The sequence below is a fragment of the Eurytemora carolleeae genome, unplaced genomic scaffold, assembly GCF_000591075.1.
Source record: "Eurytemora carolleeae unplaced genomic scaffold, Eaff_2.0 scaffold160, whole genome shotgun sequence".
NCBI classification, from domain to species: domain Eukaryota; kingdom Metazoa; phylum Arthropoda; class Copepoda; order Calanoida; family Temoridae; genus Eurytemora; species Eurytemora carolleeae.
This window is the reverse complement of record NW_019396112.1, coordinates 323,488-344,072: the sequence shown is the minus strand read 5'-3', so window position 1 is coordinate 344,072 and position 20,585 is coordinate 323,488. Positions and strand designations below refer to the sequence as shown.

The 20,585-nt window shown below is 36.7% G+C and overlaps 1 protein-coding gene across 6 annotated transcripts in view; it reads right to left on the bottom strand.

Annotated features, from left to right (window-relative positions):
- Positions 1–20,585, bottom strand: part of LOC111695266 (ryanodine receptor) — a 45,725-nt gene that overhangs the window by 10,624 nt on the left and 14,516 nt on the right. For 2 of the 6 annotated variants that reach the window (XM_023464511.1, XM_023464515.1), the window contains 9 exons: positions 14,271–20,448; positions 13,721–14,215; positions 12,303–13,566; positions 12,167–12,237; positions 11,582–11,629; positions 9,270–9,349; positions 7,296–9,078; positions 6,541–7,232; positions 5,637–6,486 (listed from right to left, as the gene is read on the bottom strand). In XM_023464511.1, coding sequence (XP_023320279.1) covers positions 6,411–6,486; positions 6,541–7,232; positions 7,296–9,078; positions 9,270–9,349; positions 11,582–11,629; positions 12,167–12,237; positions 12,303–13,566; positions 13,721–14,215; positions 14,271–20,448 — 10,687 coding nt within the window. In that variant the 3' untranslated portion in view covers positions 5,637–6,410. Of the gene's footprint in view, positions 1–95; positions 175–554; positions 622–727; positions 835–1,094; positions 1,147–1,492; positions 1,639–5,636; positions 6,487–6,540; positions 7,233–7,295; positions 9,079–9,269; positions 9,350–11,581; positions 11,630–12,166; positions 12,238–12,302; positions 13,567–13,720; positions 14,216–14,270; positions 20,449–20,585 lie in introns of those variants that run through there. The other 4 variants (XM_023464510.1, XM_023464513.1, XM_023464512.1 and 1 more) reach the window with 3 other exon arrangements.

Here is a 20,585-nt window from a genome sequence, read left to right as displayed (position 1 = left end):
ATACAGATGGAAGACGAAGCACCCCCCCTCTAGTTTGTGTAAATGTTTGCAAAACAATCCTCCTTCACCTCCCCCCCTGGGGAGGTAAAAAATACCTTCTCCGCTGTTTTAATCTCTATGCGTCCTAGGAAAGATTCAAAGTAGTTAAGAACTGAACCTGCGCTCTCCAGAAACCTTAAATTTTAAAATGTTTTTTTTCAATCTCTATTCTGGCAAAATTAATACAGAAATAAAACTGAACACTTGTATCTAACTCTAAAGAAGAGTTTTTGCGACAAACTCAACTTTTTTAATCCCTCACCTTTGCAACCTGATGGTGTAAACCTTTGAGATTTAAGCTTAAACCTATTATATATTGATCTGACATAGTTCTATAGTTTAAAATATCAAAGGTCTACTACATCAGGTAGCAAAGATATAGGGATTTGGAAATAAGAGTTTGTGTCAAGAACGTATTTCTTTTCTAGTCTTTTTGCAACTGGAAGTCGCAGACCTTTGAGTGGTAAGTTTCTAATCAAGGAAAAGGATGTAAATCAACATGGATTATATCTTACTTTGCTAGCCTAGGATCGTTTGGCATATGCTCCGATAGATTGGTAAAAAGAACTGCTACGTTAAATCCTAAATTAAATATTTATTTTTAAATAGTTTCAGAAAGACAAGCTGGGAAAATAAAATGGTTTTCGAGTTGAAGAATTTCCATTATGTATTATATTTGACGGAATACCGATAGCTTTAGCAGGTTCGTAGTACATCTCAACAAACTCTACATAGTCAACCTTCCCCTCGTGGTTCGTTTCAGGGACACAGCTCATCAGAAATATCAGCTCTTCCCTGTAATCATAGATATCAGTTATTCTCTCTAATCAGAAATATCATTTCTTCCCTGTAATCAGAAATATCAGTTCTTCCCTGAACTCAAAAATATCAATTCTTCGCTGTTATCAGAAATATCATTTCATCCCTGTAATCAGAAATATCGGCTCTTCCTTGAAATCAGGAATATAAGTTTTTTCCTGTAATCAGAAATATTAGTTCTTCCCTGTAATCAGAATTATCAGTTCTTCCCTGTAATCAAAAATATCAGTTCTTCCCTGTAATCAGAAATATCAGTTCTTCCCTGTAATCAGAAATATCAGCTCTTCCCTGTAATCAGAAATATCAGTTCTTCCCTGTAATCAGAAATATCAGTTCTTAGCTGTAATCTTTTCCGCAAGGGTCCTTGTTGCAGCCAAATATATAATAGTTTTCTGTTATCTTGATTTAATTCCCAATCTTGGATAGTTTCTTTAAGTTTACCACTTTATCTCCTCCATTCTTTTTATAAGGTTTATTTCCATAAAAGCTTTTTCATGAGTTTGCAGAAATACTTTTTGAAAATTTTGTATCAAGAGATAATAACACTATGTGGTTCAATAATTAATGCACTATAATGGGAAGGGGAGGGGGGTATTTATTTAATAGATATTTAAATGTGAATGATTTTACCAACCCTGAATATTTCTTAGAAGATTCCAGTTTGTCCTTGAAATCCTTGGGAAATATTGTTCCGTCATGGTTAATATCAGATTCCTTAAAGGAGGGAGAGTCGGAGATATCTTTCAGTTTCAGGAACATATCAACATATACCAGGATCATCTAAACATATCAACATATACCAGGATCATCTAAACATATTAACATATACCAGGATTATCTAAACATATAAAAAATTTGGTTTTTAATCCAGTTAACTATTGATATCGCAAGTTTTAATAAAAGAGTGGTGCAAACAACCTTTAATATGGAAAAAATGGTAACTTTTGGTTGTTTTACTGTATGAAGTGGAACCAAAAAGGGCCTAAAATGTATTTCTTCTTTTGCTGTAGAAATTCCTGAGGCGCTTTTCAAAATAGTTAATATTTTCTTGACAAACATACAGTTTAAATGGTTCCAATTGAATCGTTTTTGCCTGATTTTTGGCACTCTTCAAATGATGAGTCACTTGTGACAATAAAAACGGCACTTTTATCTTTTAAAAATAAATTTTTTATTTTAACAACTCCAGGACAGTTTCAAAATCCATTCCAAGAATTTCAGTTTTAAGAACGATTAAATCTAGTGTTTCTTGATGCTTATAGAATAACAATATTATCATTAAAGTTTTACTATACTTATCTAGGAAAAGTAACATTTTTAAAACATCATTATGTTTTGTTTTTGCTAGTTTCTGGTCTACATTTATTGTACACTGCAGTACACATTGTAAACAGTTGTTGGTTTTATGTCTCTGAGAAATATAATCGATCACGTGTCTCAACAGTAGCCCAGACCTAGAAGTTCCGGTGTTTTCAGAACCTTTCTCCGAACCCCGATATCTTAGACATGACAGAGAACATTTACTGGAATTGCACTAAGGGTAAAGTAAACTACGGAAAATGATGATATTTCAAATTTTTATGTATTTTTTTCATCGCATGGTGTCACCAAAATAGCTTTTTTGAAAATAGGGCATCAATAAGGTTAATTTGTGTGATATACAGGGCCTTCTTTTCTATGAAAAGTTGCATCAATTTTCAAGACTATAAAGAATCGCAACGTCTTCGCCTTTAATTTTATCTTATTAGCTCACAAATACTTTTTGTAGCACTAGACATGTTTACTGTAAATTATCAACTATTATTATCATGTAATCTTAAAATCACTGTGAGGGTTCCAAAATTGGGTATACTGTTTTCTTATATTTAAAATTTACAGAGATATTTTTAAATTTACAGAGATATTTTGAAAAAAACTTTGATTTTTTATAATAAAAAAGAACTTATTTCCTCAACAAACTCAAGTGTTCAATCTCTATATATTTTCTACCTGGTTTAAATCTTCGATATTTTAGATTTAGTCTATTTATTCTAACAGAATTCTTAGCTTGAAATATGAAAGGTCAATGACATCGGGTTTCAAAGATATAGGGATTAAAAATCTGAGTTTGTGGCCAAAACTCAGTTTAATTATTAACCAATTTTATCAATTTTCAATTCTATTTGGGGTGTATAGTTTAGCAAAATCCGTCGGGCAAAGATTTTTTTGAGAATTACAATCAATGTTTTCATAAATCCATGAGTACTGCATCAAATTAAAAACATATATCTTTTTATAAACAGTATGTTTTTATAATTAAATTCTAAATGTAGAGAACCAAATTGCACCCCTGCGCACCATTTTGGTAATAATATGTTTTTACATATTAATTTATGAGTTTTGTATTAATCTAAATGTTATTTTTCTTTACCTTTGAAACTTGGAGAAAAAAATAACAATTGGTACTCTGGCATGTCTTCAGTTGCATCGGACCTTGCGAAAAAACTTTACAGTTTACACAGCTCTCCGAACTTTTTAATTTATTGATTTTCGATTTTTAATGCAGACTAAACAGCTAGTTGTGAATTCCATTTACCAACTCGGTGAAACACTGCTGCTAGAACAGGCAAGGACGTTTTTCACATAGAAAAAACTTATATAGCAAATATGGCATATAACAAAAAAATTACATAAAGCAAAAATTTTAGCAATTATGTCGTGTTGCACCTTTTGCGGACCTCGTCTTAAGGTTTGGTTTGGAAGGATACATTGATTCTTATGCGCGTCTGATTCTGACATTTTATGTTCCATTGCGTAATTGCCAATTTGTTTCATAGAACTAAGTCCCCTAACTTCCCTTAGTATATGCTGCTATGGTAGATTATTGGTTTTAAATAAAGAGTTTCTAACACCAAAATTAAAGATTATACATCTGTTGAATTGAATTATTTATTTGAATCCTTAAAACAGTCTTAAATTGATCTGAACAAATGTATGCAAATATATTGAAAATATTTTGCAGTGCACCGACAAATATATTGTATAATGTATACATGCAATATATCAAGAGCACTCATCCAAATAAAAGATTTTAGACAAAGCTCTGAAAGATTTTTTTGTCAAAAAACTCTACGATGCATTTTTATTCATTTAAGAACAGGACGTTTTCTTCTTTAAAGGGACTGTACAGTTCTTTGAAGAGACCCTCTGTTTAAAGAAACACGTGTCCTATTTAAAAGTATAACCATGAGGAAGATATCGTCGTCTTGAAAAGAGATAAACTCTGTCAATTGCCAGCCTTGTCTCAATTGCATTAATACGCAAGTGACTTTTTTGAGGAAAATTTATAAATTAAGAAGAAAAAAAGGAATTATCAATCTATTGTGCCCATACCAAATTTCAAGGGTATCGCCAGGGGGTATGATAATTTCCTACCTGTGTGCTCAGTTAGCTGTACCGTACACTTACAACAGTTTACTAATAATAATATACTATAGGTTAGGCCAGAATCTCCTGATAATAAACAAATATGCAGTACGCTCTCGGTACAGTCTTGGCCAGGGATTAAGGAATAGAAGGGAGATACAACTGACGCGGTTCGCCCTACCATATGATTATGCATGCTTTGCAGACGGTATTTCATTTGTATAAGAAATATTTGTCTGATGTACATTTACTGCGTATACAATAACCTATTCTGAATATTTCTTATACAAATGGAGTACCGTCTGCAAAGCATGTAAAATCATATGGTAGGGCGAACCGCGTCAGTTGTATCTCCCTTCTATTCCTTACTCCCTGGTCTTGGCCTATACAATTGGTAAAGGATTAGCGTACATCATCACTCTATACACTATGACCTCGTTGGGTGCCGTTGTGAATTTGTTATGTCGAATACAGAGTAATTTGAAATGGCTTCGTATATTCCCCTTTAACTTTTTCTACAGATACGCTTTAGACTGACTTGTAGAAAACAGATAAGGTTTATTCGTCATGTTACAGTTCTTTGTAACAAATTGTAATCAAGTTTAGCTACTATGTTACAAGTTCTTTGTAACGAAGTGTGATTAAGTTTAGCTATTATGCTACAATATCTTTATATATATATTTATATTTCGACAATCAAGTCTAGATCTTGTGACACAAGTTTTTTGTAGAACAATCCAAGTTTTCTTATTATTGTAACTGGCAAATTACATAGTTCTTTAAAATGTATATAAATATTTTCTCTCCTGTACCTATTCCGCCCCACCCCACCCCCCATTTTGAAAACTTTTTCTTTGTAAAACATCTTTGATTTCGGTAACACAAACTCAAATTCTCAAATCCGTATATCTTTTCAACCTGATGGTGTAAACCTTTGACATTTCTATTTTAAATTCATTGATCATACAGAATTCATAGTTTGAAATATCGAAGGTCTAATTTGATATTCAGATTTATATTTTCACCAATGAATGGTAAAGGGTTTAATCTGAGCCCTGTTTCTTTTATATTTAAAATCCTATGTAATATTATACACTTGGAACCTGAGATCTACAGATTAAATTAACTTTATATCAAAATGTATTCAGGGATGTCAACAGATTTCCTCTATAAACTAATAAAAACTATTAAGATCTTTTATAATAAAAACAGCTTAAAATTTATGTGAAATTTATAAAATGGAAAAGATTGTGCTTGAAAAAACATAAGTTGGAAAATCTCTCTTCATAAAAGATCTTCGAAAAATTTTTAATTTAATTTAATAAAGCTAGGTTTATTTTCTATTCTATCAAAACAAAACAAAAAACTTATTCGACCTTTTGTAATAGAAATATATTTAACCCTGTCTGAATAGAATAGTATCTTACCCTTTCAGGATAGAATAGTATCCTACCCTGTCAGGGTAGAATAGTATCCTACCCTGTCAGGATAGAATAGTATCCTACCCTGTCAGGATAGAATTGTATCCTATCCTGTCTGGATAGAATTGTATCCTACCCTGTCTGGATAGAATAGTATCCTACTCTGTCAGGATAGAATTGTATCCTACCCTGTCAGGATAGAATTGTATCCTATCCTGTCTGGATAGAATAGTATCCTACCCTGTCAGGATAGAATTTATCCTACACTGTCAGAATAGAATTGTATCCTACCCTGTCAGGATAGAATTGTATTCTACCCTGTCAGGATAGAATTGTATTCTACCCTGTCAGGATAGAATAGTATCCTACCCTGTCAGGATAGAATTGTATCCTACCCTGTCAGGATAGAATTGTATCCTACCCTGTCAGGATAGAATTTATCCTACCCTGTCAGGATAGAATTTATCCTACCCTGTCAGGATAGAATTTATCCTACCCTGTCAGGATAGAATTGTATCCTACCCTGTCAGGATAGAATTGTATTCTACCCTGTCGGGATAGAATTGTATCCTATCCTGTCTGGATAGAATAGTATCCTACCCTGTCAGGATAGAATTGTATCCTACCCTGTCAGGATAGAATTGTATCCTACCCTGTCAGGATTATATAGTAATTAAATTCCGTCCCGTGCTAATTCTTTTCCAGAATTCTAATTAAGGTTGAGAATTATCCTCCTCCTCCTCCAAGTTCACTCTCATACTGCTTCCTGAAGCAGTCTCCGGCAGGGAAGAAGTCCCAGCACCTGGATTAAAAATAATATTGCGTTGAATCAGATCTTGAAACTTAATAAAATTACCTTTCTTGATACATGTTCCAAACATATGTTTCCTGTCCTGTGTAATCATTCTCATCCTTGTTAATCAGATACATCAGGAAGAATAGATAGTTTGCAAGGTTGTGCTCCTTCTGCACATGGATATCGAATCCATGCGGTATTCCGTCTAGATAGTCCTTTCCAATGCCACAAATAAAGCAATTATTTGAGAGTTCGTCCTCTACTCCTTGCAGCTGATCTCTCAATGCTCCGAACGCATCAATAATGAAACCTTGAATGATGGCAAGCAAGATGACAATGATGAACAAGAAGAATGAAATATCGAAGAAGATTCTCACAAACTCGTTATCTGCTCCATCAGGTGGTTCAATGACGTCACCAATACCACCACCAGCTCGAACTCCTTGATACAGATGGAAGACGAAGCACGTGAACATATCGTGACATTTCTGATCCGGATCCTCTCCCTCTTCTCCCTCAGCTACATAAAACTCACGGAAGAAGTTGAAGGCAAGGACGGTGTAGATGTAGCAGACAATGGAGAGAAGACCCACAGTGAGAACCAACTCCTTCCCGTTGTATGTGATAGCCTGCAGGATGATCCTGAGAGCAGGTACTCCTACAGCTACATCAATCAGATGTGCAGCAAAGAAGAAATAGTTGTAGTTACCCAGCACAGAGAAAATAAAGTAGAATAGAAGATAGAGGAAGGTCTGAAATAATATAAATTTATTTCCAGATCAATCAATAATTAAAATCATATTTATTGCACTTACATTATCTGTAACAGTAACTCCAACCTGCCAGACTTGATATCTCCAGTCTATTGACTTCAATGTTGCCATTATTCCTGTTTCTTCACTGCTCTCAGCGGGGATTGCACTCTTCTCCATACCCAGGATTTCACACAGAGCATCAAATTCAAAGGTTTCAGAATACTTTTCCCTGACCCTTTTCTTGACAAACTTATCCCAATAGTTGACTGGGAATGATTTGGCAGAGATCACCATTTTGTCCCAGTGTCCTTTCAAGTTATCATCTTCTGGTTGCTCGGATATATAGATTCCATCAAACTCCATCTTCCTGGCAACCTCCTTCTCCCGCTTGAAGATAGCTAGAGGGATCTTGAGGTTGTAGTAGGCAATTAGCATACAAAAAGAGAGAAGAGCATGGATGAGACCGAGAATACTAATTATATACTCCAGGTAGTAAAATCTTTCTTCAACATGAATATATTCTTCAACATCCTCCTCATCTCCACCTTCTCCATCATCTCCGACTTCAAGGGCAGTTTCATCATCTGGAGGAGCAAGATCATCTCCAATAGAATCTTCATCTATGTCCATTTCTAAACCTCCCATTCCATCATCCTCAATAGGTTCTCCATCCTCCTCAATCTGTGATACTCTGTAGAATAGAAGCATGAAGTTGATGATGAAGGCAATCACGAGGGCGGCAAACTTCATGGTGAAAAAGTTTCTTGCCAAGAAACTTGTCATTTTTTTCAAATACTTTCCAAAATTGAATGATGGGGCAGCTGACGATGTTGAAGCAGCTTTTTTCCTCTTGGCATCTTCAGCAGCTTTCATTGCAGCTTCTTGTTGTGCTGCGAGATCATCCTTTTCCTTCTTTTCTTGAGCTAGCTTCTCTAGACTGTCGGATATTCCAAGAGCAGAGGCGAATGCTTCAGAAGGAGGTTGATTAGAATGAACTGTTGATATCTCCGAAGCCGGCCCTGAAGGTTTAGCCTCCACAATCGGAGCTTTCTTGAAACTTGCGATTTCTCCGGCACCTGTTTTCTGCACTTCCTTCTGCTGTCCTCTCATCAGTTTGAGAATGGTTCCGAAAACTATCTGATTAACCCAGATTGTTCCAAGTCCTACTCCGTATATACAATAGAACATTAGAGTAAACATACCCAAGACAATTTCTAAAGGTGTCATTGTCTTCAGCTTTGCGATCCCAGCAGATATATTTGCAGGGTGCAACATCTTTATACCATTCACTACTGTACTTATCCCTAGAGCTATATTTTCCTTGAGTGGAGCAATAATTCCTCTTGGTTCATCCTCTCCAGGTATAGATGGAGCTGCCTTCACGGTCTTAACTTCTTCATCAGTCGCCATTAAAGAAGCAGCCATTTGCATCTCAAAAATGGCGTCTTCGCAGAAATCAACGAATTGCTCCATCCGTTCGCCCTCTCCCTCGCTGATGCAATTGTGGAAGAATGCATTTTTAGATTCTCTAATCTGAGGTTTCTCCCACTGTTCAATATTGGCCTCATCAATTTCAAAATAGACCCTTTCAACCTTATCCGCAGTTTTGATTTCAATTCTGCCCAGAAAAGCTTCGAAAAAGTTGAGAACCGACGCGGCCGTCTCCAGAAATTTGGCCAACCTAGGATCGTTGGTCATATGCTCCGAGAGGTTGGTGAGAAGAACTGCCAGGTTGAACCCGATAGCCTTTGAGGGTTCGTAGAAGGTGTCCTTGAAGGCAACGTAGTCGATTTTTCCCTCATGGTTTTCCTCACAGCAGAGCAACAAGAACTCAATCTCTTCTCTAGAAATGCATAAGTTAAAAAAAAATTCTGAACTTTTCTTGGAAGTTTTTAAATGAAAACAAATAAAATAAATATTTGGCAACATTTCAATTAATTTAAAGCTAAGAAACTCAAATGACCATGTTCTTTTTTAAATTCAAAATTTTGAAAATCTTGATAGTTGATTTGATTTCAATATTCATCTATGTACCTTGTGTAGTTTTTAGTTGCTTCTAATCTGTCTCTCATCTCACGTGGAGAAACTGTTCCGTCTCCGTTCTCATCCATCTCCTATTAGTAATATTCTAGTCTAAATCTATACCTAGAGCTATACATTATCGAACCACATCTGCAACCTCTAAATTATCTCATCTGATGTCATGACTGAAATTAAAGTATAAATGGCAAGGTTGAAGCTGTGGTGTATTTAGGGTTAGAAAAGCATGCAGAGTTTTCTACTCTTGGTCATAATTTTAGCTAGAGACAGAACAGGATTAGAGATAGCTCCGGGATCCGGGTTCCAGAAAACATTACTTAGATAAGGATTCAGAGAAAGCGGAGTAAATTGTTTCTAAAACTGGAAATAATCGTAAATTAATGCAAAGTTTTTATTTGTTTGTTTAAAACATTATAGTTGGTTCTCCTTAGTGAATTTAAGTACTTTAGACAGTAAAGAAACCAACTATACATAACTGCTAGAGATACAGAGTTAGTCAAAAAACATGGAAATTCAAGAAAAGTTCTGTCAACTTTCAGTTCCCATATTTTTATTTCATATTTTAACAAAACAAGTAGGTTAGTTTAGGTTAATTGAGGAAATCATGCGGGTTCAGGTCAGAAATAATAAAAATATAATCTGTATTTGAGTATACTTAATCTGCAAGTTAAGTTTCGTAAAAATATTTAAATAAATTATCTTGAATAAATACCTTGGAAGTTTCAACTCAACTCTTGTTGCAGCTATTTAAAATAAACAGGATTTGCAGTTTCATTCCTGGATTTCTTTATTGAATTTTACAATTTTCAAATTTTTGACAAATCCAGAGGGAAAGAAGATATCTTACATTCTCCTTTTCGAGAAACAGTTCAAAATTGAATCCTGTCAGACTGCCCCCCCAACCGCCTAAATATAAGCTATTTTGGAGTTAAAAAAAACTGCAGTTTATAAGCATGACCTGATTTCTTTAGTTGCATCTGTTGCAGTTTATTATAGTCTATATAGACTTCCTAGTTTTATACTCATTATTCTTCACACCGAGCTACACAATTATGAGAATGATGCATCCACTATTGAGACCGAGCCGACTTTTAAGTGTATTCAAGTATTTAAAATGAGATAGTTTTCTAAAATTAAGAAATAAAAGCAACTTCAATAAAACAAAACGCAGAATGTTTAAGGCAGAATGTATGGATTTTAAGGCAGAATGTATGGATTTTAAGGCAGAATGTATGGATTTTAAGGCAGAATGTATGGATTTTAAGGCAGAATGTATGGATGAAAATAAAGGAATCAAATCCTAAAGATCAGAATAAAGGGAATTAAAAAAAGATTAAAATTATTACATCGACTAGCCCGAGAGCTAGGGATTAGAGTTTATAGATTGCAAAACATAAATAGATTAGAATACAGGAATTAATAAAAGGATTATTATCTGTGCATCGACTAGCACGAGAGGGATTCGAGATTATGATTTGGAAAATATGGATTAGGATAGAGGGATAAAAAGGGATTATCATCTGTGTATCGACTAGAACAGAAGGACCAGAGTTTATGGATTGCAAAATATTGAATAGAATACAGGGAGCAAAAAAGGATTATTATTTGTACATCGACCAGCACAAGAGGGATTAGAGTTTATGGATTGCAAAGCATAGGATAGATGGATAAAAAAGGGATCATTATTTTTGCATCGACTAGAGCAGAGACATTAGATTTTTTGGATTGTAAAACAGATAATATAATATAAGGATCCAAAAAGGATTTTTAAATGTGAAACGACCAGCACGAGAAGGATTTGAGTTTAGGGATTGCAAAACATAGATTAGGATAGAGGGATACAAAAATAGGGTTATTAAATGTGCATCGACTAGCACAGAAGGATTAGAGTTTATGGAGGTATCTGTGCATCAACTACAATTTACATACAGTTAATAACCCAGAACTTCGGAGGCATTGAAAGAGTTTTTAAATGTCGTTTTCTAAACATCCTATAATGAAATGCTTCAGATATTAAATTTTTTTAATTGAATAACTAATAATATAGAGCACTTTTAAATTGTTCCCGCATATTTCATGGCTATTTATTTATTTAATAGTTACTAAGATTTTGGTATAAAAGAAAAAAACCATTGAAAAATTGCCAGACGACATTTTATAAATTCTTTCGATGACTCCGAAGTTCAGGGTATCAGATTTTCAAGATTCACGCACATGTTAAAATCAAAAGGGTAAGTACGGAGATAAAATATCTGGATTAGAATCAAGGGTTGCAATGAATACATGGATATCTCTCCATTACAAACCTCTTCACTTGGCAGGCTTAGGAACAATTTGAAGTAATTCAAAATCAGCTAGAGAATGACAATATTATTATTTTATAGCATCTAAAACATAATATACTGTTTAAGAAGAGTTACTTTTCTCAATCAGCCATTATACATGTTCTATATAATAAGGTTTTTTGCTCATTTATTTATGTTATTTCGATATAGCTGGCCAAACAGATATACCGTTGCCGACATTTTTTTCAGAAACCCACTTTCCCCGGGGGTGACATAGGCTAAAAATGAGATTTTTAAACTTCTTTTCAACCCTGTGTAACGCCTGGTACTCCAGCTGGGTACATGCATGTACAATGTAAAAATCTTTTATTTCAATATAGTGAACATTCATCAGTTCTTCTCAATAAATCATATTAAAGACGATCTATCTGATATGAACATCACAAATCAATCTGTAAAGTGATAAGAATTTTTGTTGTAATTATTAATGTTTTAAAAGTAAGTGATGCTTGTTTCCTCGACTTGTATCATAAAAAATATCCTAGCGAATTTTACGATACTTTTTTTCAGATTTTTAGGATATTCAAACAGTTTAGTGATACCTACCTCGACATTGGCTGTAGATTCTACCAAGGTATCCACCATTTGTTTACCAATAGTTCCATTCAACACATTTCCTGGGTTACAAAGATTAGAACTTATTCTAATGTTAAATCAATTATATAAGAATAAACTATCTAACCTTCAAGCATAGAGAGCAACATCACTACCATATCTGCCTGCAGGTTCAAGATTTCTTTCAGAAGATCAACCTGGGATGCGTTCTTAGAGAGTTTCTCCTGTAAATGCGCAAACAGGAAAAGAAATCCTCCAACCGCGTCCCACAGCCTTGACATAGCTAGAGCTTGCTGGTTACCAACACAAGGACCCTGGATAATCTCAGTAATTGTGTTGAAAACTTGACTTGCTACTCCGATAGCAGTGAAGAAGTTGGATTGTCCGGCAGGATCTATCAGCTCCTTCCTGGAGTAATACCAGTAGAAATCCATTATAGATTCTTGAAGTCGGAGCAGATAATCCACAGTGCAGATTACAAGATTTACAATAGTTGGATTTCCAGGTTGATTTCTCAAGTAGTTCTGCCAGTCGTTGTTATGGCCTTCAGAAGTGAGCTGGAGAAATCTAAGAAGACTGGTTGTAAACTCAGCATCATGCATATTCTTCTCTCCAGCAGGTCCATCAGGCCCAACTCCTAAACCTTCAGCTTTGGTGTTTCTCTCAAAAGCATCCAGGTTGAGGACGGATGCTGAAGCTAAGAGTCCAGCAATCGATGTGAAGAATCCAGACTCTTTCTTTTCTTTCAAGATTTCTAACATTTGAGATTGAACATCAAGGTTTCCACCTTCAAGAATAGATATACCTAGACCTAGAGTCTTCTCAATCATATCACTAGCATTCCCTTTTCCAGCTGTTATATTGTTCAAAACCATCTCCGCTACTCCTCGTTCTGCCAGCCTACCCTGATTAAACTCAAGTCTCATCTTCTCTATCTCTTGTTCCTGAAGAGAAGGTCCTTCTCCTTCCTCTTCCTCCTCACCTCCTTCCTCCTCTCCTCCTCCACATGATTTAGCCATGATATCGCAGTATGCCATGTACAAATCATCATCAGGTAGGTCGCCAGACCTCTCCATGATTGCAGACTGACTGAACATATGAACAAGCTGAGTTAGTTGATCTGCTGAGGCAGATTCCTCTTCAGGTTCAGACTTCTTCATCTCAGCCTCCTCGAAAGTCATTGTTAGATGATCAATAATAACTTCCTGTCCACTGTTCTCATCATTCAACCAGACATCTGTGTAGGTTTTTAAGAACAGGTTGATAGCAGCATGCTTGGGTAGGGAATGCAGAGAAGTTTGGCGGAAACAGGCAATAACAGCGCGTTTTCTCTGGATAGAGACAACCTTAGGAGCACTTCCCTTTCCTCCAGCTATCGAGGGATGATCAATCTAAAAACAAAAAGATAAAGATTTTTTGCCAGGATTTAAAAAAAATTTCTAGTAAGAAAAATTGGAATAAAAGGAATTCAAATTCTATAATTTTTATATAAAAACATTTAAGAGCAGTTTTTTAAATGAAATATCTGTAAAGTAAAATACTTACAACATGGAGCCCGTAAAGAACTTTTCCCATCGCAACAATCCTATTGACAAGAAGTTCTAGCTCTTCAGTTTTCATTTTGTCAGCAGAGACACATTGTTTGTTTCCTAGTGTTGAGTATAGATGGTGCTGCCATAGAAGAGCATCAGATGGATCGAACTTGTTTGGCAGGGTCAACTGGTTTTTACAGAACTCTGTAATATCCTCCTCTTCATTCTGACTGAGGAATTTATCTTTACAATGTTGCACCAGCTCCTGCTCTTTACCAGCAAACAGGTTCAACCCAACTGGAAGGAGTCTTTTAAGGGCAACAACTAGCAAACTAGTTGCATCAGTTTTAGTTGCTGCTGCTTTCTTTCCTTTCTTCTTCTTAGAACTTGAAGATTTATCTGCTTCTTGAACAACTGGTTGTCTAGTTCTAGGGTTTCCAGGCATAATCAGGGACATAGGGTCCAACTCATTACTGGATATAAAGTTGAGTTCTTCCCTCTTAAAGTACTAAAATAATAAAACTAGTAAAAAGAAATGCTAAATATAAGAAAAAAAAACTTACAGATGATTCCTTCATGATGTTGAATATTTCTCCAGCTGCATTGTAAACAGTTTCTGCTTCAGCAATATTATTTCTGATCCAGTAGGTTCTTTGCAGATCCACATACTTGATCAACAAAGGATAGAACGCATAGATATCTCTAGCTATGAGATTCCATTCTTCCTGGATTTCCCCTTCTATCTGAGAAGCATCATCAGCTGCTGCCTTAAGATATCCTCGGCAGTTCTCCTCCTTCTCCATCATCTTTACTGTAGAGGTTCGAATTTTCTCCATTAGAGGAAGGAAAGGGTCCTTCAGAAGCTCCTCTGAAGTGTTTATTATGATCTGAGTTGATATCAGAGCGATCCTTGACATCCATTCTGCTTCTGGATTTCCAGCATTCTTCATGATTAACTTCAGAATAATCTTCAGAAGAACATTCAGATTCTCTGATGTGACCATTGTTATATGTGATCCTCCCTTAGGATCGACATTATCTGGACCATGACTCCACCAAGTTGGCAGGTAAGAACAGAGTAAAGGTAAAATCACATCAATAACATGAGGTTCTTCTTTATAATCATTTATCTCCTCAACATATTTGTCAAATTTAGAAACCAATTGCTCGAGCTCAGGAACATTAGAGTTGAACCTGGCAGTAACCTCCTGGGCTTCAAGGGATCTGTCAGAAAATCCTGATCCAAGAACAGAGTGAGGATTAAACTTGCTCAAGGATGGTTCTAAGAATGCTACTGGGAAGGTGGATGATATGGCAGACAAAATTGTACCAATAGAGGATCTGTAGTTTGCTATATCTGTTTTTATAAATTTTTTTGCTTTGGTCAACTGAAGGTCAGTTCCCAGGATGAAAAAGCTTTCCAGAATTCTCCAACAAGCAACCTGAATCTCATCAACCAGCAAATCCTGCCCATACTCCAAAGCACATAAATGATCAAAGGTTGATATAAATACTGGTCCAAGAACATCAAAAATATACTTGAGAGAAGTGCAGGTTTTAATGTGACTTCCTCTAAGAAGAGGATACTTTCCTTGTCTCAAATTAGCGATGGTTTTTTCCAGGTCAGAGGCACCATTGTTGAAGAAAGTTAACATTGATGTTCTCACAAAATCAGGACGAGATTTAGCAAGGGATCTTGCATCCACTGCCTTTATCAATATCTGTAAACATCTGACTGCTTGAGGAGCATCAGCTCCGAATGCACTCTTCTTCTGTCTGAGTAAGTTTGCAAGTTTACAGAAGAGACTGGCAACATACTCCTTCTCCTTTATAGTTGCTACCCCTGCAGATGACGAGGCTGTTGCAACAGCTGTAAAATAATGCCGAGTGTGACCAAAATATTTCTCAATCAAGGGAAGCACAACTCGGACAAAGAATTTTACATTTTTGTTAGGTCTGCTAAAGCTGTTCCGTCTGGTAAAGTTTGCAGATGGTTTCAATATTTTCATACTACTGGCTGCTGTATCAAGATAGGATATGAGCTTCTCCAGCAGACGATATGCAAACCTATTTTCAGGATTCTTAGAGTCAGATAACGAGTCACCTTCATTTCTCTTGGTTTTATACAGATTATAACCAGTAAATTGAATATACTTGAGAAGCTCTTGACAACGTTCTCTGTTTTTCTTCTTTTCTGATTCAGTTAAAAGATCAAAGGGTACAAGAGTTAGATTAATAGGACCTCCTCCCCTCAAGTTCAAATCATTCTTTTCTCGTAGAGCTTGGATATCATGTCCATCCTCAGCTAATCTCTCCGATAGATTCATCATCTCCTTTGACAAGGTTAGGTTGGTCATATCTGCTGGCTGAGGTCTGTAGTTGTGAGGATTGTTATCATGTCCTCCATGAGCTGGAGCTTGGCCTCCACCCTCTGAGTATTCAATATGCCAGTCCAGAGAAAGCATGGATTTGACTGCATCACGGATGGGTTCCCTGTAGGTTTCTTTCTCTGTTTCTGACAGCATGGAGTAAGGTTTCAGTCTGTTGTGTGTTTTAGCTCCAACATCCTTTCTATCTCCATAGGTCCAGCCTGCATCTATTCTCTTCTGAGCCCAGGAGTCATGATAGTGCTCAGAAAACTTTTGGATCAAAGTGTTCAGTTCATTATTAATGTTTGCCTGTGAGGTGTCAATAGGCAAGGGTGTGTATGGTCCAATATCATTTACAACTCCAGGTTTAGAAAACATATCTTCATCTCCATGATCCACCATGGCATAATCTGGAGGAAGAGCTGAACCAATAGCAGTGAGACAGGGTAAAGCCATTCCAAACAGGTTTGCATCATACTCCATGTTGGACAGAGAATCAAAGATACTACTAAAAAGTGCCATAGACAATTTCTTCTCCTCATCAGAGGCACATCCATAAGAACCTTGTCCCATAGGAGATCCATAATATTTACTGCAACGCTCATAGAAGAGAGTCAACATCTTTAGTGCAACACTAGAGTACTCATTAAGCTTTGCAAGGTCTGTGGTGAGCCTTCGTAGTAACTTTAGTAGCATAAACGGAGCAACTTCTCTGGTGAGAGTAATTAAGAAGTCAGAAACTGATTGTCTTTGTACATTGGTCAACATCTTTCCTTTACTCAGCTGGTAGACAGTATGGAGGGTGGCCTCCAATAATGGATTATAGTTTTCAGCTTCAGAATAGTAATGGTTGTATTTGATTAATGCAGGCAGGATGGAGTTACCAATAAATCTGTTTAGAGCTAGACCCATCTCAGATTCACCTCCTTCTGGTTTTTCAAGCATGGTTGCAGCTCTTAGATCAGGTAGGAAAGCATTCTCAAGAATAGTGAAGAATAAATCTCTGTCTTCAATTCCATAAACCCTCTCCATAAACAGTGCTATGCTTTGCTTATGATTGGGAATAAGACCTGAAGGCATATCTGACTTTCTAGACTCCAATCCTGGCATTGGCATTGCCAGATTAAATCTCAGACTCAGAACTCCCTGAAGATCTTCAAGTGGAACCAAGGATCTCAGAATAGCTCTGGCTCTCAAGGAATCATTCTTTCCTTGAGCTATAACTGAAGCGTCAGGAGCACATCTTCCAAGGACATCTACAAGGGTACAGTAGAAGTTTAGTATAGCAGCTCCAGTGTCAATAAAGTCTTCATCGTTCTCACTTGAAGGCAGAGGATGTCTGTAGTTTGATATGTGGCCATTTTCTGCTGCTTTTATGTGATTACTAACTGACTCAGACATATTGTTAGCATTGACTATAGAGCTGAGAAGTCCTTCTCCCTCTCCTTGCAGAGCAGGACCAAGACATTCAGGTCTTCGGATGAGAAGACGAATGACAAGATTAGCATTTTCCTCCACTGACTCTCCACCTACCCATACACAGAAGCGTAGGAAGTCCATGAAGCGTTCTCCTTCAACTGGATCCCAACCAAGGTCAGGATATCCTTTAGAAACCAACTCAGAGTTAGATGTTAGACCACATCTAGATAGATAAACAGCAATTTTCTCCAAATAGTGCTCTCTGAGAGCAAGAGCAAGTTCAGTATTATCCATCAATGATGAATATGCAACATCTAGGGGGGTTGAACCTCTCAGACTTGGTCTATTCAGAAGAATATTAGCATTATCCAAGATGAAAAGCAAATGATCAAACATTGCTTTCTGGTTTTGTCTTGAGGTTCGACAAAAGTAGCAAAGGAACCTGCAGCATGCAACAACCATTTCACTTGAAGAATCAGAAGTATCTGTAGGAATTGGTTCCCCTGGTGTTCCTTCTTCTTCCGCTTCTCCACCTCCATCCCCACCCTGATCAGATCTAGCAATGCTGTTCATCATAATTGCGATTACATTCTCATGAATCTTCAAAATTCTGATAAGATCTGGATGTTGGAAGAATACATGGTTGTTGACCAAGGTCCACAGCAGTTCTCTAACAAGTTCCTCTTCCTCTTTAGACATTTGAACGGGTAGTAGAGATCTAATCCTACTGAGAGCAACCCACATATCCTTCACATCTTCTGTAGTATCTGAGTTGATGATATATGAGTTTTCTGCTGCTTTCATAAGCTCTCCAACAGTATCATATTGTCTAAGGAGAAGGCTAAACATTTCCTTGATTAGTTCTCTGTTTTCAATTTCAGCTTCACTTCCCCACCTGATAATAGTATCAACTAGAACCTTTCTAAACTTCTCCTCAGCAGATTTGATATGTGGTTCTTCTGCTGATCCCGCATCCTCCTGATCCCCTTGTGCAGCTTTTAATGTTGCAGAAAATGATGTAAGAAGACTAGGTTTATCTGCAACCTCATTTGCAGTTGGAAAAACTACATCTTCAGCTTCTAGTGAAGCAATGGACATTACTGACATAAGAGAATCATGAAACTCTGACATTCTTCCTCTTAAGTCTGAATTACAAGGATGTTCTTCAAGTTCCTCCTCATCTTCAATTGTCTTAAAACTAAGAATGGTATTCATTTGTTCTCTAGGTGGACATCTGAATTCCTTAGTTTTCTTAGCTGCCACTGCTGATGGCATATCAGACTGTTTAATCTCTATGTATCTTCTCAGCTGGTCAGACTGAAGATCTCCCATATATCCGTAGGCAAAAGAAACTACACTTTCCAATCTGTGCCTTACTTGAACATCACACATGTGATGAATAAGTTTGCATAATTCAAGTTTCACATCTTCATGAATCACCATGTTTAAGATTCCTTTTCTATGCTCGCTATTCTCAGAAGTCTGGAAGTTCTCATCCCAGGTCTGAGGATGAATCATAATCAACATTCTGGATACATCCTCATCCGAGAGTATTCCAGCCATAAGTAGTTTATCTAAAAGCTTAATCAGAGGCACAAAAAGATCTTGGTTTGTTCCACCAATAGGATCTCTGTTTGCGACTTGATTAACAGAAACTGCATTCTCAAGAGCTTCCATGACAAACTCTCTTAATGAATCCAGTGCAAACTCAGGTAGAGTAAGCTCCTTGATATTAGAAAAGTCTGTTGTTATTTCACATGTAGCCATTTGGGGTCTAATGGATTCATAAGCCAGGGATCTCAAGCTGTTTCCCATATCCGGCTCACTATATAATTCCATTAAAGTTTCAGTCATGGGAACAATAAATTCTTTCTGGGTTATTTCCACAGTTGATACATAGGATTCCAGATGGAGGGAAATCAGAATATCAAAGAAAGCTTGTCTCAGAATTCCTGGCATAAACTCGTTTTGTATAGCATACAGCAACTGCTTCCGGTCACAGTAGGCGCAAATTGCATGCATTGCCTTGTAATTGGATTGAAAACAAAGCGCTGCATATAGTTTCAAGGTCTGTGCATGAAAACTTGCAAGTCTCTCATTCTCAATAAGCTCCAGCATATCAATACATCTATCCTCCTCAGGAATATGAATAGCAAGCATAGATACAGGATCCTCGGAGAGTAAACTCCAACCTCGTATATCAGAAAGCTTGAGAGCATGGTTTACAAGGTTTTTGTTTGGAACCCTGGCCCAGGTCTTTGGTTTCATGCACTGAACCTTCAATCTTTGAGGGAACTGAGGGATAATATGCTTTCCTGAGTTGACAAGCACAGCTGCTGATAGAGGAAGAGAGGTTTGTGTTCTACCAAGTTCAAACTGTAAAGCATCTTTGCTGGATGCTTTCAAGAAAACCGAAGGGAAGAGCTTTGTGCCAGGCTCCATTTTAAACCTTTGCTTGATTTCCTTTCCCTCGCAGGTAAAGCTGAGAAATCCTGTTGAAACGTCAATGAAACATCCAACAAATAACCCTGTAGAGGGAGGTTTGCCAGAAGGATCATTAGACACTTCAGCATACATCTCATCCACCCTCATCATATAACAGTTCTGCCTTTCCACACTCTCAGCTATTCCACCATAGTTGTCCAGCTTCTGTACCGTCACACTTCTTACAGAGTCTCTGCTGAAATCATCTGTATGAAAATGATATTGTGTTGTGACCCAGCCTACATACACCATACTTGAATCCTGACCGGGGAAAACACGCACTCCATAGAAATATTCATTTATTAACTCCAGCATCTCATCATCAATAGAGGCAGGTTGGGGACTCGTCATCTCCGGGGTTGGACCGTCCTCAGGTCCTCCACGTCTCCTGGGTTGCTGCGGTCCTCTACCTGCTTGTCTTGCTTGTCTCATCTGTATCTCCTGCCATCTCCGGGCTTTATCCTGCTCCCTGCAAAAGTAAAACTTACTTTTTTGTAAAAGAACTATTTAAGAAGCTCAAAATTTCTAATTTATATATCTTTGAAACCTGATGTTGTAAAAATTTGATATTTCAAACTTTAGTTATTTGATCTAAAAAAATGCATA